Below are 25,178 nucleotides of genomic sequence, written 5' to 3'. Positions count from 1 at the left end.
CTAATAATTTACATAAATAAACGGGTACATATTTACGATAGTGATTGTTTTTCAATCCTAATTTACAAATTAAATGATTCTGATGCTTAATCATGTGTAAAAATCGGTGTCAGGAATCAGAAGTTGTTATGAAATTGTAATACACAGAAACGAATGCGGCATACGGAGAATTCAAAGATTTTAAAGTCGGCACCATTGGCCTTCAGAAGACTTGAAGTCTTCTTCCACCAAAAATGAAAGTTTTCCTAAATCAATTATACAGTGAAACCTTACAGTGAAGCCTTACAGATCTTTGTACTTTACAAATAACACATCTGGTTTATCACAAGATTTATAAGTACATAAGTTGAAATGTTTGATTTACTACCGGTATCTGCACCATATCAAAAATGAGTCTTCATAATTGGAAGTTTTAGAAATCTGAATTTTTATTTTAGAAAAGAATTTTGATAATGACAGGAATGTTTTAATCTTATTGACATGATACCATGATTCAATATGGAGGATTTTCTACCTATAGATATAAAACTGGATATCAAAAGGAAAGGGTTGTCACAGATAAACAAAATCTTCAAAGGGATTTTTCATCTTATCTAGTTGGTCCGAGACCACAATTATTTCGTAGTGCATTTCTTTTAGAACATGAATGAAAATAAAAAAAATCCCACCTGCGCTTTCTCAAAGAAACTTTTACACAGTGTTGTACTACTTTTGGGACAAATTATATCAAAATTATAGAAAAGTTCATCGGCTCTAACTCAAAATATGGACAATTTTATGTTTAGGGCATCTTGAAATCTTTTGACAGCATCCGAAGTGCTAATTTTTAACCTTTTTCAACTGGACCAAATCACTACTTTCCTTTAAAATTCTGGACTCAAATTTTTTTACAGTGTAATTTTACCCCCCTACTTGCAGTTTGAGGCATTAAACATGGAGAAATAAAGTTTGAAGGGGTATAAAAATTAATGGCAAGTAACCAACTGTCAACACTAGGGACTATATTTATGAACAACGAAAATCAAGGGATGACAATTGTGGTCTCAGACCTAATAGGATAGAAAGAGTTGACAAATCTTAATAAAACTTGGTATGACCAAAGCTTAATGCATTATAACACTGCTTACAAAGTTTCATGACAATAGGATGTATATTATAGACAATAAGTTAAGTTCTATACTCATCTTGGCGTGTAAAATTTTGACCTTAAAATTGAAAAATTTCAACTATCAACATTTGGGGCTTTAAAAATTAAAGTATTGCAAAAAAATACTTTTTAAATGCCTCAATATATAACTTATCATGTTCTAAAAGCAATAGAGTACTCATTTGATTTATCAGACTTGGCATAATTATTCAAATGTCAAATTTATATGAGCCTGCACCTAAAAATTGAGGTTTTTCAATGAAGGGGGGCCTTGCATGAAGATGTAATATTTTCCAGCAATTTTAAATTTGTGAAGCTTTTTGGTTAAAAATAATCCTTACATATGTATTAAAAGTACTTTAAATGGAAAGAAAAGTTATAAATAACATATCATATTAGTTTAAAAGGGTCTTAGGCCAAGCAAGACTGGAAAAAATTTAGGGTCAATTTAGGGCGTGCCACATATTTACATTACAAAATGCATATTGAGGCTATAAGAAACAAGAGTGCACACGCTGAAATGTCTCGCCTTCTATACTAATCATTGATATTATGTTGATAGTCCTAAGTATAAAGCTAAGCTTTATTACAACTGTCACATAAACTTAACATTAACCAAGATAACTAAACAAAGACCAATGAACCTTGAAAAAGAGGTCCAGGTCAGATTAACCATGCCAGGCAGACAGGTACAGCTAACAATGCTTCTATACAACATATATAGTTGACACATTACTTATAGTTTAAGAAAAATAGACCAAAACACAAAAACTTAACACTGTGCAATGAACCGTGAAAATGAGGTCACGGTTAAATAAAACATGCTCGACTGACATAAAGATCATAAAATATTTCCATACACCAAATATAGTTGACCTATGGTATATAGCATTAGATAAAAAGACCAAAACTCAAAAACTTAACTTTGACCACTGAACCATGAAAATGAGGTCAAGGTCACATGACATCTGCCCGCTAGACATGTACACTTAACAATCATTCCATACAACAAATATAGTAGACCTATTGCATATGGTATGAGAAAAACAGACCAAAACACAAAAATTTAACTATAACCACTGAACCATGAAAATGAGGTCAAGGTCAGATGACACCTGCCAGTTGGACATGTACACCTTACAGTCCTTCCATACACCGAATATACTAGCCCTATTGCTTATAGTATCTGAGATATGGACTTGACCACCAAAACTTAACCTTGTTCACTGATCCATGAAATGAGGTCGAGGTCAAGTGAAAACTGTCTGACAGACACGAGGACCTTGCAAGGTACACACATATCAAATATAGTTATCCTATTACTTATAATAAGAGAGAATTCAACATTACAAAAAAATTGAACTTTTTTTTCAAGTGGTCACTGAACCATGAAAATGAGGTCAAGGACATTGGACATGTGACTGACGGAAACTTCGTAACATGAAGCATCTATATACAAAGTATGACGCATCCAGGTCTTCCACCTTCTAAAATATAAAGCTTTTAAGAAGTGAGCTAACGCCACCGCCGTAGCCGCCGCCGGATCACTTTCCCTATGTCGAGCTTTCTGCAAAAAAAGTTACAGGCTCAACAATAAAAATTAGTGTCTTTTTTTATCATTTCTATACTCATGTGACATGATACAACAAATCTGAGCACAAAAAGACTTGCAATTAACTTTTCTTACAAACAGTATGGTCTGATACAAAGATTTTTGCCTTTTTAGGGAAAAACTTGCATGCAATATATTCTCAACAGGCTTATATCTAAACCACTTGGTATCCTACAGAAGAAAAGAAAGATATTATGTGAAATGGAACAGGTACAATAGACATTGTAAAGTGCTTTTGATACAAATTTAGTGAGGTCTTTATTATGGACTTTAAATTTTATGTACCAAGCTCCCCACTTTTGACTTTATCCAAACAGGGTGTTAGACAAGGGTCATTTATACAACACATTTTGCACATATTGTCTGAGATAATCTTCTTTTCTGTAGATTCAGAGTTCATAAATAAGAAAAAGAACTAGATAAAGGCATAGAAACACAAATATTGACACATGAAAACCTGTCAGATGAAAGTCAGGATGCCATTTATGCATCAATATTGAAAAAGCTATAAAATGCCAAAATTGGTCATTTTTGCAGAAATTCTATAAAATAAAAGTTTAAATCCTTTAGTTACATGCTATTTGACAAATTGACACCATCAAATCATTTAGGGAAGTTGCCAAAGTACAGATTCTATATTTACAGATTTCACCTCTTAGGTCAGAGACCACAATCATTTCGTAGTGCATTTCTTTTAGAACATAAATGAAAATTAAAAAAATCCCACCTGCGCTTTCTCAAAGAAACTTTTACAGTGTGTTGTACTACTTTTGGGACAAATTATATTAAAATTATAGAAAAGTTCATGGGCTCTAACTCAAAATATGGACAATTTTATGTTTAGGGCGTCTTGAAATCTTTTGACAGCGTCCGAAGTGCTAATTTTTAACCTTTTTTCAGCTGGACCAAATCACTAATTTCCTTTAAAATTCTAGACCCAAATTTTTTTACAGTGTAATTTCACCCCCCCCCCCCCTCCTAACTTGCAGTTTGAGGCATTAAACATGGAGAAATAAATTTTGAAGGGGTATAAAAATTAATGGCAAGTAACCAACTGTCAACACTAGGGACTATATTTATGAACAACGAAAATCAAGGGACGACAATTCGGTCTCGGACCAGTTGGTCAAAACTTTATTATATGCAAAAAAACTCTAGCAGATGTGTACCTCTTATTTTATCGTACATTCAACTTTGCAATAATAGAGAAAGTATAAGATACAAGTAGGTCTATAAGGATTAAGAGCTGCCAATCATGTCAATAGCAGAAAACTTTTACTAAAAGAGCAAGGCTTTCAAGACCATGCATAAACAACCTTGACAATTTTCTTATACATGATAGGTGGACTAGACAAGACAAAAATATACAATGGAACAACAGAAAATATAAGTACAAGTATTATTAATAACTTACAGTAACAAACAATGAGCTGAATAAATGAAATATTTGTTACTTTTAACACCTATCAAAGATGCATACATAATTATTGTCATTGCACAATGTCATATTCACATAAAATTAGAACTCATTCAGTGGAATGTTGTCTACAATATTTAACCATTTATTCAATCATATGCCTCTTCCCTTAACATACAAGAATTATGCATAATCCTTCAACTACATCTTTACACAAGTATATTACAAAAGGAGTAGGTTCAGTAGGACCACTTTTTGGCCTCAAAATATATCAGTTTTACAAAATTGTGAAAATGCAATTTTTTAGCTATTTATTGGAAAGTATAATGCTTCTGCTACATACATATGGGCTGTTTTCGACAATACAATGCACATATATCAGGAACTAGCAGCATTATGTCATGCTATATTACTGAAATCTTCACAATTTTAGCATTTTAGTTAAATTTTAGATGGTTTCCGTCTAAAATGAAAATGGCCACATTCGTCTTCATTCATAATATTGAAATATAAGTTGTATTTGATGATTATACATAACATATATAAAGGTTGAGGATGAACACGGATGCGGCCCCTTTCATTTTTGACAAAAACCATCTGAAAAGTGATGTTTTTTGGCATATTTGACAGATTTTTCATATTTAAGCTTGAATCGCAACTATTTTAATGACTAAATCAGTTAAAATCTTTCACAAAAACTAATCAAATGAATTGAAATCGATACTTAAGTGTTTAAAAAGTGTCCAAAAATCTTTCGTTAGATGAACCTGAAATTTGTGGCCTAAATCGGCCTTTACTGGACCTACTCCTTTATCTAATAGCCCAATAATTATTTTTTTTCAATATAAAACCTATCCGACACATAAGAGCACTAAACTAGACACTAAATTAATTTGAGATTTTCACTCTGCAAGTTTTGCTTTCGTCCAAATTGTGTGTCCTACAACAATTAAGATTGGAAACAATTGCATTTAATTGATAAAAGAATTTTGTGACATTACATGTGTAAGTATTTTGTGATCAATTTTAAAAAGTTTTTAACATGCTTATTGTTTATATTATATATTTTTTACACATAAATTAATTGCCAAATGTTTTCCTTTTGTGAACAGTTTGTACAAAATAGACAACATGTACTAATACATGTATATCATGGCATCAGGAGTTAATCAAGTTAGAAACAATTCCTGTAACTATGGGAAATCAATGAAAAAATAAGGGCTAGTTGTTCTGTATGTTAAAGTTTATGTGTTTGTTTATGAGAAAAAATACTTTATTTGCCATAAACGCTCAAATAACTCATGAGTTGTGCATTTACTTTGGAGCAAATAAAGAAATGACTATGTATAACCAAGTGCAAGTGGTTAAACTGTGTGACCAGAAATAAAATGGTGAATTATTTTATAGAAAGTGGGTGTATAATGGACATATCTCTTAAAATTCTTTTGAAATTGAGGAAACCTAAGGGAAACAACTCTTGTGTGGACAAATACTCCAGTTATAAGGGAAACAACTCTTGTGTGGACAAATACTCCAGTTATAAGGGAAACAACTCTTGTGTGGACAAATACTCCAGTTATGACAAAAAGAATGTAATCTTAACATGTTAATTTTGATAACTGTGGAAAGATTTACGAATTTGAGACTAAATTTACAACATATAGCACCCCATGTTGCAATAATTTTAGACAATATTAAATAAAAATAATCAGTAATCATGTGCTATCTATCTGTACGTGCATTAAAAACATCTATTTCATCATCAGAGTCTACATTAGCTTCTCCGTTACGTATTAACATTTCCAAGTCATGTGACATTTCTTTAGTGTCTGTTTTTCCTGTAACAATAATGGAATAAAAGTTTAAAACAACAGATGAAAATAATTATATATTTTATAGCCAACAATGTGGTATGGACTTTGCTCATCGTTGAAGGTTGTACATTAACATATAGTTGTTAATTTTTGTGTCATTTGGTCTCTTGTGGAAAGTTGTCTCATTGGCAATCATACCACATCTTCTTTTGTATATGTACTGTGGATACTACAGAACTATAACCCTAAGAATACATAGTTTATGCACTAATTTACAAAGTGTTATATCTATTCAATATGTAATTTGAGTTTTGCTATTTGTTGATGGTTGTTTGTTAGTATATCTAAAATATGTTTCTGATAACAGAAATTTGTTGTACAAATATAAGTATATTCATAAATACATATACCCTAATACAAATATTCTACACACATTATACAGTGCCCAGAGAAGTATTTTTAGTGCATTTTGTAAGTTTAAGTGTATTGTTTTGCAAAAAAATAACATTATTTAATTATTCAAAATGAAATGCAGCATCAGCATTTGTTTAGATTTAAGATTGTATATCTACAATATTTATAGTTTTTAAATCCAATATAATTTTGATCAACCTCAAAAAAGAAGTTACACGGAATTGATTTTTAACCTTTTTACTTTTGATTAAGTGTGCTTTAATCTTGTATAAAAAATATTGAAAGCCACATATATGAGACAGTTACACAGAAAAATCAACTACTCCAAGAAAATAGACTTATGAAAACTAACAACAATGAACATTACATTGTCCCGATACAAGGACTAGGTAAAGACATAAAACTATTTTATACCTGTACAATGTACTTACTATAAACAGCTTTAAGAATAACATGTAATGTGATCCCTGCTAAACAAGCCACAAGACCAAGGCCATTTAAAAAAGTCATTTTATCACCATTCACAGTGGCTGCTAAATACAATGTACTTACTATAAACAGCTTTAAGAATAACATGTAATGTGATCCCTGCTAAACAAGCCACAAGACCAAGGCCATTTAAAAATGACATTTTATCACCATTCACAGTGGCTGCTAAATACAATGTACAAATTTCCTGAAAAAGAAAATAATTAGAAAATGTTAAGTGTATTCATTAAATATGAATAACCAAAATAAACTAGCTATTCTTATTACCTATACATCAATTATCATAAACAGGGTTAATTAAGTATATTCTCTATACTAAATTAGCCTGTTTGTTTTCCGCTTACTGTTCTTCTAAATATATCAGTCAGTTAATTTTCTCTTTTGAATTGTTTGCATTTTTCATTTCAGTGCCTTTTGAAGCTTGCTCTGCTGTATGGGTTTTGTTCATTGTTGAAGGCCATACAGTGACCTAGTTATTTTGCCTTCAGAAGAGTTATCTCATTGGCAATCATACTGCATCTTCTTCTAGATTTTGGCAATGTTACTAGTTCATAATTCATTTCATTTTGTTGTACTGTTATGTAAATTGTATTGTAATAATGCCTGTGACCCCATTTGATGTCTTTGAGAAAATGAAAACTTTAACTTGGAATCCAATTTATTGCTCCAAGTCATGGTTCAGTGATACCAATATAAGCAACCAAATTTTACCCCTGGATTCGCCTATGCCATTCATGTCACATTTATTTTCCATGTCCTGTCAGAGAAATTCAAGAGAATTTATTGAATACAAATTCAAAAGTTTATCTTCTTTAAGAAAGGCAAAAAAGAAACCCTGTAAACTGTAATACATATCATTTACAATACACATAAACTTTTATCCTTGACTTGATATAATCTACACTTACTTTAAATATTCCTGCTATAGACAGCGTTAAACTTGATGTGTTTGCTAACAATAAAAATTCACTGAATTCTAGGAAAAAGGCTAAAACTGCTCCAAGTAATACTAATCCTGCATTTCTCAGCACAAGAGAAACATCTGAATACCTAAAGAAATCTGCCTTTGCACTTAGTAACTCTCCTGTAAAACAAAAGCTGTTTATATTTACAAGAGGCCCTGACAGTCATAAGCTAGGATAAATAAAAGTAGAAGACAAAGAAAAATATGTTTACATATGTTGAATCAGAAAAAATACAAATTGTATAGTCTCTAAGAAAACTTGTAAGATTTCGGCTGGTATTTTTGCTAAATAGGTGCAATTTAAGTGCTGGGACGTCATATGTATTTTTTTAATTTTTGTTGTGAAGAAAAGAGTATGAGGTCACATTATGTCCCTAAATTTGAAAATAACAAGAATGTGTCCAAAGTACACAGATGCCCTACTCGCACTATCATTTTCCATGTTCAATGGACCATGAAATTGGGTAAAAAATCTAATTTAGCATTAAAATTAGAAAGAGCATACCATAGGAAACATGTGTAATAAGTTTCAAGTTGATTGGATTTCAGCTTCATCAGAAACTACTTTGACCAAAAACTTTAACCTGAAACTCCCACTTTCATTTTCTATGTTCAGTGGACCATGAAATTGGGGTCAAAAGTCTAATTTGGTTTTAAAATTAAAAAGATCATATCATAAGGAACACATAAGGAACATGTGTAAAAAGTTTCAAGTAGATTGGACTTGAGCTTCATCAAAAACTACCTTGACCAAAAACTTTAACCTGAAGTGGAACAGACGGACAAACAAACAGAGGAACGAACGGACGGACTAACAGACGGACGGATGCACAGACCAGAAACATAATGCCCCTCTACTATCGTAGGTGGGGCATAAAAAGTAAACTAATCAAAGAACTTTCTCTGGATGTTTTATGGCAAGACATTATATTGTCATATATTGGAGTTCATAATGTAGAATTTTATAAAAATGACAATGAACATTCTAAAATACAATCAAATTCCAACATCAAAACACAAACCTTCAAATGCTATAGATAAAGGTAACAAGCCAACAATCATCCATGGCTGTATATGGAACATCATGTCTAATGGATTGCTTAAACCTAAAAATATAGTACAATCATATATATAAACATTCTTATAGTTGAAAACTCATATCCCTAGAACTACTTTAAACAATAAATTTATTAAACCAATACAGTTTTGAACCTTTATGTGTAATATTGATGCTAAAAATAACATGTGCAGGTAAAGACAGGGATGGATACTCACTAGCCTGCATTTTTGGGTGCATGTCCCAGGTTTGAGGCCTGTAGTAAACTAGTTGTGGCTGGCTGTGCAGTATTGGTTTTGCTCATTGTTGGTGGCTTATGGTTGCATAAATACACATTGTTTGGATTTTGATGAACTGTAGCCTCTTTGCCATTCATACCTCAAAAATACTCATGTCTTTCATCAAGTCATAGAAAACTATAATCAAGTTGTACATATAATGAAAGACTTTTTTTTTTTTTTTTTTTTTTAACTTTTAACTTAAATCAGGAAAGAGAATACTTATTAATGTTGTCAATGTAGATATTTTTTTGTCTTTTTCTATGTGTGATTAGCCAATGAAGTGTTTGAATAAACCTTATATTGAAATGTCTGTTACCTATTTCGTGTTTTTGTGTGACTATTTGTGCCAATGTCCATCTGAGACCAGACAAAATGGAGGCAGCAAAAACCATTAGGAACCCCTCTAGTTGAAATTGTGTTGATTGGAAAGTGAACATAAACAGACCACCAGCTATAAATAATACTACAAATATTAACGACCATCTCTGAAAAAGAACAAAATATACATTTGTTTATGTCCACAAGTATTACAGGCTGACATGGTACTGTCATTGAAATAATTTGTTTTACATTATGTAACATTTGTTTTAGTGATAATTGAGGCTAAATACAAATGATTAACATCTGGTGTTGAAGCACAACGGGGTTAACTGTAAACTAGATTAAGAGATTCAATTGTAATTTTTTTCTGTGTTCTTTTGTTATAAACATCTAAACATGCCAACATCTTTAGTGATTCAGGAGATTTCATAGTATAACAGCTCATTACAGATTGCATTCACAGAGATTTTAAGATACTTGGATTTATCCTGACCTGTTTTCTTTCTTTGACAGCATTTTGTCTAAAAGATCAATAAACTGTTCTTATATTATATGATTCCATAAGAAATTGGTGTAGGTTATATGTGTTTCAAATTACAGTAAAAAATGAAGATAAACTTGGTAAAATTGAATCAATGAGAAACGAATAAGACCTCTCAAGGACCACATATTGTGTATCAAAATGTAAACAAACTCATAAAAGTTATTATTCAGCAAAGAATTAGTATATGCTGCTATCTTATAACAGGCCACATGAAAATCATTTCACAAAAAGATTTACCTAATGAATACAAGTACCTACTGGTTTTTCTAGTCTAAAACACAAAGAAAATCCTAGTATAAATACTACAGCTGTTGACTTGGTCATTGTATATCTATAAATAAATATGCATAAATTATCTGTATATACATAAAAGTCATAAAATCATTTGTTTCTATCTATTTCTACTCAAATCTGATGTTTTACTTACTTTAAATAATTTATACTTAAAAAAGCTTTTACCCATCAGAAAAAAAATCATATTACAATTAACATTTACTATAATTGATTAAAACATAGTCTTTTAGAATTCTGATATTTAAAACATGTTCACAAAACTAAAGATATTTTTTTAGTTAGGTTTTCACTAGGCATATAAATGACGACCTCAAATCCCATGAGTATATATTTGCCTAGTTTTCTTTTCTGACATTGCTGATGTTTCTCAGTGTCCATACTACTACTGACTGGCATTTGTAAACTTGCCATGTCTTCATTTTAGAATGTATGTGAGTTATATTACTTCTATTAAGTTCAATGCAACATATCATTTTATATATATGGCAATGCATAATGATTCTCTTTCAGTTGCTTATCCTAATATTAAGTGCTCAACTTAATTGGAGATGTATACTTACAATGATACAGTTATAAACTCAAAACTCCAATTTGATAATGCTATATCCAAAATACTGGCAATACCTGTAAAATACAAAAACCCTGTTATCAAACGAAATATATATATACTGGTATCAATAAACAAACATACAACAACTTATTTATAATATTTTCAAATCATGAATTGTTTCTGTATGGGGTCTTGCAGTTGAATGTTTCATTTTTTATGACAAGTTATACATTGCCTAAATGGAATTTTAAGTAACAAAGGAGGGCTATCATTAACTCGATTGTGCATTCATGTACATTAATTAAATGCTGTAAGCCTACACCAACAAACTGCTTACTGAATTTCTACCATTTATACTACTTTAGCCGTGAACAATCTATTTGGATCAACAACAATATCTGGTGTTCAGCCATGCTAAGTGAAATTTTACTACTGTATTAAACATATACAACCAGAAACAAAGTTTTCTTAATAGGTATATACAGTGTGTGATATGTTTCTCTTTATACTATACCTCAGGGTGGTGTTCCAAGATAGGGGGAATATATGGAACTTGTGTATCAACAACTTTTTTTCCCTTTCTTTCAGGAATATTATTTTCAAACAAAGTTCTGTAACTTAGAAATTTGAAATCTTTTTCTAAAACAATTATATATACATTTTGAATGCAGATTGAGATGAATAAATTTTGAAAATGTGATGAATACCTGTAGGAGCAACTTTCTTGACATTCATGTCCCAAGGTAAAGTGACTCTCTCTTTACTGGTACACATTTGTATTAAACATCTACATAATCCTGCCAGTATGAATTTGATGACTAGATGGGCCATTGTTAACGATAATGGAATTTTGAAATGCTGAAATATACATTTTACAAGCATATAATACATGAAGATCAAATAATTACATTTTTTACCATAAAATATCTTGAGTATAAAAATTTGTAGGAATAAACAGAGCCAAATTTCATGTGCCTAAGAATATCTACAGATTATCATGTTGTCTGCATACTAGTATATGTATTGAAAAAGATCAAGTGTGAGTTGCAATATCATTTTTTACTGATATAAATGAGAAGGCAACTTTTAATACATTCCCTGCATCATATATTCTCGCAAATATTGTGAATTTTTATATAAAAAAATATTCTCTCTGCCTCCAAGATATCAAAGGGCTATCAATAACAGATCACCTTTGACTTTATCCTTTTAAAAAAATATCTTTTTTAACTTGTGGTTCTCTTTTTCTTCGACACACATTATATAAAATTGAGAATGGAAGTGGGGAATGTGTCAAAGAGACAACAACCCGACCAAATAAAAAAACAACAGCAGAGGGTCACCAACAGGTCTTCAATGTAGCGAGAAATTCCCGCACCCGGAGGCGTCCTTCAGCTGGCCCCTAAACAAATATATACTAGTCCGGTGATAATGAACGCCATACTAATTTCCAAATTGTACACAAGAAACTAAAATTAAAATAATACAAGACTAACAAAGGCCAGAGGCTCCTGACTTGGGACAGGCGCAAAAATGCGGCGGGGTTAAACATGTTTGTGAGATCTCAACCCTCCCCCTATACCTCTAACCAATGTAGTAAAGTAAACGCATAACAATACGCACATTAAAATTCAGTTCAAGAGAAATCCGAGTCTGATGTCAGAAGATGTAACCAAAGAAAATAAACAAAATGACAATAATACATAAATAACAACAGACTACTAGCAGTTAACTGACATGCCAGCTCCAGACTTCAATTAAACTGACTGAAAGATTATGATTTCATCATATGAACATCAGGCACAATCCGTCCCGTTAGGGGTTCAGTATCATACCACCATAACATATATATGAAAAGAACATAACCTGTGTCATGCCAACAACTGTTTTTAGAATAAATGTGTTTAGTTCCGATGCAAAGACCTTATCAGTGACTCAATATTAACGCCAAAATATGCAATCTTTAATGACTTGACAACAGTATCGTAATTATATCCCTTCTTAATAAGTCTATTCAAAGGTTTTGTAAGTTTCTGAGGTGAATACTGACACCTTTGTGCTTTATAAAGAATATTACCATAAAAAATTGGATGTGAAATACCTGAACGTATTAGAAGTCTGCATGTTGAGCTATATTTACGAATGATGTCTTTATACCAATGATAAAATTTAGTAAATGTTTTGACTAGTTTGTGATATCGAAAACCCTGGTGTAATAATTTTTCAGTAATACATAAATTTCTCTCGTTAAAATCTAAGACATTGTTACATACACGAGCGAATCGTACAAGTTGAGATATATAAACACCATAAGATGGTGACAAGGGAACGTCACCATCTAAAAACGGATAATTAACGATAGGAAATGAAAAATTTACATAAACACGATAAAAGGCTATGCCAGGTAAACATGTTAATATAAATCATATTTTTCCATCAGCAACTGTCATGACTGTAACTCCAAGTCAAATGCCAGAATACACCTAGTATTTTAAGGATATTTGTCATGTTTGTTAAAGGTTCTGTATAGAGTGTTGTTTTTTAAAAGAACTTACATGAATAAATCTCTGGTTGTAGAATGTCAATCCAATGGAAAATGTGTAATAAAATATAACTAAACATAATGTTTTTAAAGCTAGTTTTATAAATGTACAGGAACACAGCGAAGTTTTTACAATTTTAGCTCTAGGTTCGACTACATCCTCTAGGACTCTCATAGGGGGCCTCCTTTTCTTTCCCATGGTGTCTACAAAATAAAGAATGATATCATTAAATACAATGATGTTAAATTACATAAATATAATAGATTCATATATATATATCATTCAAAAAGCTTACAGTTTATAATTTATACTTCTGTGCATTCTGCATATACATTGTATGTTCTGGACCATACGATTATTTGAACCATACACGTATGCGTATAAACTCATATGGTCTGATCATATGTGTATGGTCTTGGTAAATTAATACATAAACTTTAAACCTGTAGAATAATTGGTTCATGTTCATCATAATTTTGTTGCTAACTTTTTTGTTTTTAATTATGCTGATTGTTTCTCATGTATATAGCCGCCTATAAGGTATTGATTTTTCTCATTGCCCAATGGCATATGGTGGCCTACAATTGCTGAGAGGTTTCAAATAATTATCCTTTACCGTTTATTTTTGGAAAGAATTTATATGTTACAGGATTCAATAAAATCAATAAATTTTTTACTTGTCCCGTAAAACACGTAAAAACTGTACGTTTTGTCTTAATGAAGGTTTAAAATTACCATGACTTTTTACCATTAATCGTCAAGAATGTACCCCAATTACGAACCTTAACTAACAGCACTAAATAGATAAATGGCCTAAGCTGCAATTAATTGTACTGTCTACCCCAAAGTATCACAGTCATGACAGTTGATGGATTCTGCAAATAAATAACTTTATTGCACTAATCACAGTGCCCATGTAAGTGCAGAATAATAACTCTTTATTATTATTAGTGTTTAATCATGACTACAAGACAAAACAGACAACAATGTCCTCTATGTAACTACCATTTCAAGAGGAAGGTAATGGGAGTACCTTCATGACGAATAACAGTAAAAATTGTTGCCAAATGATGTTAACAGTAATTTTTGGTGCATGACTATAAAATGTACGCTTTCTTTTGGACGATAAAAAAATCGACTGATTTTGACGAATCACATTATATTTTTTTCCAAAAATGATGGTAACGATAACTATTTGAGACCTCTGAAAAATCATGATAAGGATATTTTGACAAATGACTGTAAAATTTTAACCAATTTGACACTACGGTAGCTGAAAATGACCATTTGACGCCTGAGGTAAAGGATATTATAAATTACCACCCTCTTCCAACATTTCCAAAGCAGAAACAGATGAACCTTAAATGACTATTGATAAAAGGAGGTTACAAGACTAAAAATTTTAATCTATTGGATATATAACAGTATAATTTATACTGTTACATATCCATCAAAATTATACATAATTTTAAAACTGTACATGTATATGCATAGAATGGACAGCTGGAATTGATTCGTAAATATAATGCATCAGTCTATCACAATCCAACAGTTTTTACTTATTCATACATGCTATTTCAGTAGTTTTTCATTTCTACGCGGGTCAAGGAGTCTTTGCTGTATCCTGCAATATTAGACATGTTACATAGGAGATTTTGTTTACATTTTTGCCACATTTCAATATCCGGTATTGGGTTAGAATTTAGACCGGCTCAGCGACTTCCGGTTTTAGTTTCCCAGACTTTTTTTTTGTCATTATTTTATGCTATTCTGACTTTTCCACAAATCTACTCTGCAGCATTATATCTCATGGTATGCATTTCAAAGGTCGTCTTCATGAGAAACGAATTAAGAACTGGTTAAAACAGGTTGATATGATAGCCTCATGAAAGCTGTGGAGAGGGACATATATAATTTTTGTGTGAGAAAAACTTGTTTTCAACTTCAACAATGTTCAAATAGAATAAACACTGAAAGTTTGAAACAGGATTTTTTTAAAATTTTAATGTTGAATAAACATTATTCTAATTTTCAATTGAACAGAACTATTTTTTTCACATCCCGTTCTCGCAGGCACTGCGCTTTCGGGTCGATCCGGCCCCAATAAAAAATATTTTTATAAGGAATGAAAATAAAGATATATATTAATGTAATTCATAAATGTTTATGATTTTTATTATAATGTAAAAGGTATTATTATATACACCAAACAAAATATCAAACTATAAAGACCTTGTTGATATTACAACAAAAAAAAACAAAAAACAAAAACAAGTGTTATAGAAGCCTGTGATGTAACCTGAAAAAAATACAATTTATTATTATTATATACACCAACCTGAACCAGAAGATCAATCTATAAAGACCTTGTTGATTACATAACTTTAATTAATCAGGATTTGATTTAATTAAGTGATTACAAGTGGCATCACCTTAGTTCACAATCATCAGACAATTGTTGAATAAACAAACCAGTTATAGACTAATGATTTGATTAATCAAGTCATTATGATAGTTAAATTTTATAGGTTTCAGTGGACTGTAAATATTTATTTAGATATTCTGTGTATGAACTAACAAAAAATAAAATCGCCATGACATTCAAAGTTAAAGTTATCACAGAAAATAACTTCATATTTCAAAATATGTTGAACCTGCAATTCAGTCAACAATAACACTCATTTTCCTATCGATTTAAAATAGTTCTTTAACTGGTACTCCAATACTTCACTTACCTGTTAATTTTGTCATCCATCATCGGACACTTTTTGCAAATTCCATTTAAACTGTTAAAATGTGTCACAAATTCCTCCAAAATCAATATAGTTATTTCATATTTATTATGGGGCCGGATCGACGTGGGCCGGATCGACTTGGGCCGGATCGACTTTGGGCCGGATTGACTTTGGGCCGGATCTGTTTGGGGCCGGAACGACCGGATACTGGCACTACCACTTGTTCATAAATGGATAGTCGACCTTCGAAACTAGTGCCTGTGTCCCTTCTCATGAAAGTAATATCATGTACTGCCTACGGTTTAATGGAAATGTAAAAAATGATGAACAAAATATTGTTACATTGGAGAATAGTTGCTTGAATGCTGGGTTGGTTAAGGAACTGATTAAATTTGAATGTAACAATAATGTTAAAGCTTTTACATTATTGCTAGTAAGACAAACCTTTGTTTTGCTTGCTTGCTTTGTTTGTATCAATGTTTGCTCAAGCATGGCAATTAAGATAGGCGGGGCTTATATTTTTCTTTCATTGACCAAATATTCAGGCGAAAACTAATAAAACTAAAAAAATAACAATTTTCTTCTCAAATACGAAGTGTTTTATTTAAAAAAAAAACCATTTGCATAAGTTTTCAATTTATCTATTGCATTGTTAAGCAGAACAATTAAATATTAACTCGACGATATGGGTATCTATCAAGTTGGATAAAGAAAATGCATAACCTCCCTTTTTAAAAAAATTACCACGGACTGAGAACAATAATCAATATATAAGTTCAGTTATTTCCGTGTCTACCCTTCCTTTATGTGACTCAAGAAAAAAATCCAAAAAGTGGGTATCGAAAAGAGAAAATCGAGTGCACCTTTTTATGTTAGGGTGTGTTTTAGATGAGCATTTTGTCTTGAAAACGTACAAATCAAGAGTATTTGATACATCATATTGCTTCATATTCTATCTTTTTTATATAGCAAAGCTATGGGTTGACTTTATAACATAAAAAAATCCCAGTACTAAAAGATGAAATACATGTATATGGGTCAAATAAAATACCTATCTAATGAATCACAAAATCAGAGTAGGTGTGTTCGAATAGCTATTTTTTTTACTAACTTTTAAATTGGATGATGAAAATGCATATCTTCGAAAAAAATAAATTTTTTGCTTCCATTTCTACAATTGTGAAAATGAACTGGTGTAATGGGGAGATGATTTTGACGATATAGAATCCTGCCTGTATTGTATATTTACAGGTAAGGAAACATGTGAGAATATTTGTCGTGATGTTTTAAAATTTAGTGTCCTTAACCTCAAACATAACATAAAATTTAAGTATGGTGTATACAAGCTGAAGCCCCGCCTATCTTAATTGCCATGATTGAGCAAACATTGATACAAACAAAGCAAGCAAGCCAAACAAAGATTTGTCTTGCTAGCATTAATGTAAAAGCTGTAATGTGTCTTTGCCATGGTTACATTCCATTATTGTATACATTGAAGACTGCAATGTACGCTATATTTATTAAAACTAGGTAGTAATGGCACATGAATTTAGGTAAATTTTGTATCTTAATGAAAAAAAACGGTAAAAATTATTGCCAAATGACGTTAATGGTAATTTTTGGTGCATGACGATCAAATGTACACATTCTTTTAGACATTGTTAGAGGATAAAAAAGTCGCCTATTTTTGAACCTCACTTAAAATCTTTTCCAAAAATGACACTAACAATAATTAATTGAGACTCTTGACGTATCATGAGAAGGACATTTTGACGAATCACGGTAAAATTTTTACCAATTTTATGCTAATGGTAATAAAAATAGATAACTCATGTCAGTCTATCACTCTGGTCACCTACATTATGTATACAAGTCATCTGTCTTGTGCATGTAGACGACATATAAAAAGTCTATAGGAACCTTGCACCAGTGGCTCAACTTGACAATATAAAAAAGAAGATGTGGTATGATTGCCAATGAGACAACTATCCACAAAAGACCAAAATGACACAGACATTATCAACTATAGGTCACCGTACAGCCTTCAACAATGAACAAAGCCCATATCGCATAGTCAGCTATAAAAGGCCCCGATAAGACACTGTAAAACAATTCAAACGAGAAAACTAACGGCCTTATTTATGTAAAAAAAATAAGTACATTTATATCTAATGTCCAAAAATGTAGGTGACAAGAGTGATAAACTGACATGAGTAAAGTTTGCCTCATCTTTACCAATAAACATTTAAATGATAAACAAAAAATATTGAATACTTCTATTGTATGAACTATTACGTAAAAAGTGTAAACAAATATGCTTGATATGTTGCAAAATATTTCAGAACATCTTGAACATAAAATATTTTCAGTCTATTTTTTTTTTACATACATGTAACATTACAGAATTCAAGATGGCTGGTACAAAGTTGAAAGTTCATCACTATTACATAAGAAATTCAGAAGTACCATTTGAAGAAGATATGTTTAATGAGTTTAAAGGTCACAGAAACTTGGCAGTTGAAGAGTTACCTCCCTGGACACAGGAATCCACCAAGGAAAAGGCATCAAGAAGGGCTGTTTCTAGGTTTGTTTTTTGTATTAACCATCCACAGAACTTGAAGATTCATGACATTTTGCATGTACATACCATATTTTTCCATGGCATGATTTTGGAAGTCTCACTCTTATTTAAAGACCAAAGTTCTATTATATCTGTTAAGATATTATACATTTCTCAGCTTTGTCCCAAAAAAAGTTATGCGCATTATTCAGTGTGCACCAAATTTTTTATGTTATTTCTTCATAAACAAAAAAAATATTAGTCATTCCTTAAATAAAATACTTCAATAAAATGTTGTATTTGTAGGGCATTGAATGCTATGTTAAACACAGGTAAAGGTGGAAAAGTTTACCTGGGAATTGTGGACAGTGGAATGGTTAGAGGTCTGCAGCTTACAACTTATCAAGTAAGTTTTATTATTTTGGACCTTAGCTGTAAAATTGAAAGAGGTAATTACATTGTTTGTATATATATTTTTATAGTGATTACCAGTACCAGGGTTCACATGCTTTATCAATATCTCAGTTCATACTGCTTTATGTTCCTGGTAATTCTTTTGACAATAATTTTCTGAACAATAATTTTCTGATAATGATACTTTCAGCAAGATCATGTGATGGGTAGCCTTGATGATTTGATGTCCCGGTACAAGCCTCCAGTAAAGAAACATCGTTATAGAATAAAGTTTGTTCCTGTTGTAGACCCAAAATGTTCTGAGGAGGAAATTATCAAGCAGTGTTCTTATGATGGAAGGTAATGTGTTACCAAATGATAAAGACCTTAACAGTAATACATCTCACTGTACAGCCATCCACAAAAGTTTGATATTTAACTCATTTGGGCATTTATTAAATTTTTTATTGGTGGTTCATTTTAATCCAGAAAAATCCATGCAAATTAGTAGTCCATAAGTAATATTTTTACCTATTATTATTCTAAATCTCATACATTTATGACATTATAAGCTATAGTTAATCTGTTCTAGTTCTCTTAACTTTTTCTGACTTTAATATACACCTTTGCATACCTTAAATTCATTTGTGTCTTTAAAATAAGTTGCCAGAATTATAATTGTAATATTTACATGTACATGTAGTATAAATATTGACACAGAAAAGAAAATATATATGTATTGTTTGTGTAAAATGTAAAAATAAAACTAGTAGGAATATAATGACTTTGTCACTGTGATTACAATTAAGAGAAATAAATGTATCGTTCCATAAATTTTAAGTGATAACCTTGACGAGACAGACATGACAGAGAGGATGAAGCCACATATTTTCAGAAGTCATAGATATTGTTGGTGTGATAAAGATGGTGTAGCTCAGTTTAATTGTGTAAGTTTTTATAAAAATTCGATTAAATAGGATGGACATTTGAAAGACACATCAATAGTTTATCATTGTTTATTCATTTTTACTTATTACAAATTAGATAAACAACAAAAAAGGCAAACAAAAAGAAAACAAGATGGAATAACATGTTCGTGAGGGTTATTAATAAAAGTAAATGAATTAAAAGTATTTTGATCATTTATATTAGCTCTTCATATTTGTGTTTACCCACAGGAGTTATAGGTTGAGTAAAACTATGTAAGGTAGGTTTATTGATTGATAGATAATCAATGTCCAGTGGCAAATACATCTGATGTTAGAGACGTGTGTAAATATTGCTTGATTATTTTGGACAGTAACAAGTGAATACTTTCTGATATGTTGAATCTGAGTATAGATGAGATGACTGTGCTTTATGTTTGTTCTTCTCCAAAAAGGGTTTTCTTAGATGATAGGCAAATAGCAATTCTGAAAGTTTTGGTTTGTTTGAGGCATCTAGATATCAATCCTATTACATCTTTTATGAAAGACAAGCTCATGACCGTAGAAAATGTTCACCAACTGTTTATGTTACATTACATTTGTGCCTTTTATAATAATCTTTAAACATACTTTTTATTATTGATTCTATTATGCAGGGTGTAATGACACAAGATTATGTTATTGAGATAGACATCTTACCGTGGAACAGCAAAGATCCACGGAATCAGGACAGTGGATGTGGATCATTGATAAATCTCCATCCACTACACGAAGATGAGGAAGGTTCAGTGTACTTCAGAAGGCAGGCAAGCTTAGTAAAGGTAAGATAGGGCTTCAATGACATATGCTATGCCTTTGATAACCTGGTATGCCACTATTATGACTAGAATCTGTATCTTTCAGCAACAGTTTCAAAGACAAGTAAAAGTAATTGAAGGTTTTCCCACAAAAGTATATTATGCTGATAGATCTGATAAAAATGCATCCAAACTTGGCTCCTATAGATAAGGGGACCCCACTTTCATTTTTACTCAATTGAAATTTTTGTTGCTACTTTTTACATTGTACTTAAGTATGAAGAGTATATTTTTAGTAGAGTAAACTTTTGAAATAACAAATTCAAATAACAATAATGTTTATGAAATTGATATTCAATGATATTATATATTATAAATGACCATATATCCAAGATTTCTTTAAATGTAAAAAAAATAATTTGGGATACCATGCAAGATTGTATGCCTTTTGAAATAAATTTTATGGCCACTAACTACTTCATGTTTTTTATTTTGTGTACCAAATTTTAATCTTATGACATGGCTCATGACCACATAGTTTGTATCTTATTATAACTTTTAATTTATTTAAGTATTCAATGTCAGAAATATGTGAGTTTACAATAATATTTTTACTTTTAATTTATTTTAGTACTCTATGTCAGAGATATGTGAGTTAACCAGACAGGAAGCCAGAGAATCTTTGGAGGAAGAAGTTAACAGGTAAATTTATCACATTCTCTTTCCTTTTGTTTTTTTTCTGTTCTCCAACAAATATTTTCATTACACTATTCTGTGGTACTACTGAACAGAATTACTAAATATTGGTTCATTAGCTTGAAAGTGATGAATTGTACTGTGTTATTTTAGCTCCCAAACACTTCTTCCTGTAAGCCAATACTTTAAATTTTCCAATATCAAAACAAATTTCATCACACTCTTCTTCTACACTCCTTCTCAGAATAATTTCAATTTTGATCAGTGAGAAGTTGTAATTATAATAGTTGCATTTTTTTTATTTCTCACACACCTTCCAGTTTATTAATTCCTTGAAACTTTCAAAATGTAACTAACATATTTTCCAGTACTTTTAGCTTGACTTCATATTTGATCATCAGTTAGAGAATAATGAGTTGTAATGTGTGAGCACTTTTCGTATCTGTCAGATACCTACTAAGTACATAACTTCTGTTTTCTAACTACAATCAGAAATCAAGATATTAAAACATGTCAGAGGTCAGGCATACTAATATACCATGTGTCAAAAGAGGATATTTGTATCATTTATATAAATAAGAAGATGTGATATGATTGTCAATGAGACAAATCTCCAACATTGATTTAAACATGTTTGTTTTTAGTCTTAAGAGGAATGACTTATTGAAATTATTCCATATATCAACTTATTGTAGGCTTAAAAGAGAAATAATAGCAAAAGAGGAGCTATGTAAGGAGACATATCATGGCAACAACTACAATTGATAGACATTGACAGGAGGTGTTTTTCTACCATAGATTGTGAGAAGTCAGGTAGTGTCGTCTAAAGTTCTCATACCAGCAGAATAAAGGACACGGACTCCGAGGAATGAATTCAAAGGACATTACAAATTGTTGATTGAGATTGTTTTATGCTACTTACAAAACGCTTGGAGATAATTCACACGCTACATTGATAATGGATGAGAGTTTTTATACAGCAATTTATTTTGCGACCAACAACGTTCTAATTTTGTTATCTTATGTATGGTATATGAACTAAATATATATATTAATGCTGAATGAACTATCTTGTAAAAAGAAAGGATGAATTTTATGACAAGAAATATATGAAAGAAAATATGATGAACAATAAAACTAATGTATTTGATGTTTTTAGTTGTATGAATTAGTTATTTAAAGACTTATATGTCTATCCTAAAATTATGTAACTGTAAACTAGACCCTGTCCTGAATATAAAATAACATAAATCCAGCATCTAGTAGCAATTACAGTACTTCACAGTAGAAAACAGTACAGATAACTGGATGGTTGTCATTTATTTCTGATACATGTATCAGTTGATTGGATGTGAATTAAAGGTTATGTAGGGTGTCAATCATAGTGTCCAGGTGCTCTGTATTGTAGTATAATGTTGCTTATTACATGTATATGTAAACAAATATTTTGATATATCATACACCAAGAATAGAAGACACTCTAGAATTGGGTCTTTGGGTAGCTTGTAACACAATTGGTTCCCATAGAAATGCTCACTGTCTATTTCAAAATATTTTATTAATGAAACATGAAACATTTTTATGCCCCACCTACGATAGTAGAGGGGCATTATGTTTTCTGGTCTGTGCCTCCGTTCTTCCGTCCGCTTCAGGTTAAAAAAAATTGGTCAAGGTAGTTTTTGAAGAAAATGAAGTCCAATCGAAGTCCAATCAACTTGAAACTTAGTACACTTGTTCCCCATGATAGGATCTTTCTAGTTTTAATGCCAAATTATAGTTTTGACCCCAATTTCATGGTCCACTGAACATAGAAAATGATAGTGCGAAGTTCAGGTTAAAGTTTTTGGTCAAGGTAGTTTTTGATGAAGTTAAAGTTACATCAACTTGAAACTTAGTACACATGTTCCCTATGATATGAACTTTCTAATTTTAATTCCAAATTAAAGTTTTGACCCCAATTTCACGGTCCACTGAACATAGAAAATGATAGTGCGAGTGGGGCATTCGTGTACTATGGACACATTCTTGTTTTGAAATAATTTTCAGATATTTTATATATGTTGCAATGTTTTTAGGCAGGAACTGTATAATAGATTTGAATATCTAAAGTTATGCAAGAAAGCTCGCTTAGAAAATATAAAAGATCTATTATGTTATTCAAGTAATTACAAAAACAATAAAATTGGTAAAAAAGTATTAATTGATAGAAAAACAAAGGATTATGGGATATCCATCTATCACACAAATCATTTGATGGACAGCCAAAATAAATCCAACAAAAATAACTGAAACAGTGCTGTTATTTTTGTTCTTCATTTCAAAGTCACAATAAGGCCTTCAACAAAGAGCAATTGACCTCTTTTCATGGATCAGTTATCAAGTTTTAGGTTACATGAACAGGTCCGTTTCTAAATACTAAAAGCAGTAGGTCAACTATATTTGTAATGGGTACACGTCAGTCTTACAGGTTTCAATTGACCTTGACCTCATTTCCATGGTTCATAGGCCAATTTTAAGGTTTGGTGTTTTTTTTGTACTGTGAGTAATAGGTCAACAATATTAGGTGTATGGAATGATTGTAAGATGTACTCCTTGTCTAGCAGATATCATCTGACCTGGATCTCATTCTCATGGTTGGTTCATTGGTCAATGCTAAGATTTTGTGTTTTTGTCTGTTTTTCAAGTACTAGTACTGTAAGCAATAGGTAATTTTATGGTTCAATGGTCTGTTTTTCAGTTAGCATACGCTATAGGTCAACTATATTTGGTGTTTAAAAAAAATGGTCAGATGTATTTGTCTGGCCGACACGTTTTACCTGACCTAGACCTCATTGTCAAAGGTCTTTAAACATGTTAAGTTTCAAATTCATATCGATGTATAGAGATTATTGTAAATAGCAAGAATGTTGAGTGAAGTTATATCTGCAAACAAGTCATCATTACTTAAACAGAGACGTGTGTCATGAATTCTATAAAGTGTGTCCTTTGTTTAATATGCACAAAGACCAAGGTGAGGGAAACTGGATCTTTAGAGCCTCTAGTTCTAAATCTGAATATAAGGAGATGTTGGTAACAGATAAAAAAGACAGCAACCGATTGTGATTGTATCAAGCAGCGTTAAATACGACCAGCCATGTTCAAAGGAAGGAATCCTTTAAATGTGTAATCATGATGCATGGTAAACCCAATTCAAATGCAATTACTGCAGATATTCATCTACAGTTTACTTTTTTTGGGGATGGGGGTCGTGCTACAAAGTTTTTATTTTCCTAATTTTTTAAAGACTCTTTTTTGTCTTTTTATCTTTAGTCTCAAAACATAATGTAATACATTTTTAAGTAATCAAATAATAAAAGATAAAATTGAGAATGGAAATGGGGAATATGTCAAAGAGACAACAACACGACCAAGGAGCAGACAACAGCAGACGGTCACAAATGATTGATTGATGGTTGGTTGCTTAACGTCCAGTGGCAAATATTTCATGCATGTTCAGGACGAGAAAAAGTTAAAAACGACCAATGCAAACTATATGTAATCAAGATATGATTATAAAAGAAACTTGTGAAGTTCACAGAACTAACTAAAGATAAGGATAAAAAAAAAAATAGCTACATTCAATAT

The 25,178-nt window shown here is 31.2% G+C and overlaps 2 protein-coding genes across 3 annotated transcripts; one reads left to right on the top strand and one right to left on the bottom strand.

Annotated features, from left to right (window-relative positions):
* Nucleotides 1-3,865: 3,865 nt before the first annotated feature.
* LOC143080441 (solute carrier family 35 member C2-like) lies at nt 3,866-15,133 on the bottom strand. Its single transcript, XM_076256288.1, has 10 exons — nt 15,017-15,133; nt 13,460-13,650; nt 11,612-11,762; nt 10,915-10,978; nt 10,319-10,391; nt 9,512-9,680; nt 8,880-8,963; nt 7,802-7,977; nt 6,957-7,080; nt 3,866-6,014 (listed from the first exon to the last, which is right to left on the bottom strand). The coding sequence occupies exons 2-10, from the start codon at nt 13,643-13,645 to the stop codon at nt 5,899-5,901; spliced, it is 1,143 nt and encodes a 380-aa protein (XP_076112403.1). The 5' UTR covers nt 13,646-13,650; nt 15,017-15,133; the 3' UTR covers nt 3,866-5,898.
* Nucleotides 15,134-15,167: 34 nt separating this feature from the next.
* Nucleotides 15,168-22,627, top strand: LOC143078343 (schlafen-like protein 2). 2 transcript variants are annotated; one of them, XM_076253229.1, is made up of 8 exons: nt 15,168-15,315; nt 18,586-18,766; nt 19,049-19,148; nt 19,347-19,495; nt 19,977-20,082; nt 20,718-20,882; nt 21,490-21,560; nt 22,250-22,627. In XM_076253229.1, the coding sequence occupies exons 2-8, from the start codon at nt 18,594-18,596 to the stop codon at nt 22,317-22,319; spliced, it is 834 nt and encodes a 277-aa protein (XP_076109344.1). In that variant the 5' UTR covers nt 15,168-15,315; nt 18,586-18,593; the 3' UTR covers nt 22,320-22,627. The 2 variants fall into 2 exon arrangements, with proteins under 2 accessions (XP_076109344.1, XP_076109345.1); XM_076253230.1 differs by having other exon boundaries at nt 15,235-15,259.
* The last annotated feature ends 2,551 nt before the right edge of the window (nt 22,628-25,178 follow it).

The sequence above is a fragment of the Mytilus galloprovincialis genome, chromosome 6 (assembly GCF_965363235.1).
Source record: "Mytilus galloprovincialis chromosome 6, xbMytGall1.hap1.1, whole genome shotgun sequence".
In the NCBI taxonomy this organism is placed as follows: domain Eukaryota; kingdom Metazoa; phylum Mollusca; class Bivalvia; order Mytilida; family Mytilidae; genus Mytilus; species Mytilus galloprovincialis.
The sequence above is the reverse complement of the archived record's forward strand: the minus strand, read 5'-3'. Positions and strand labels throughout refer to the sequence as shown.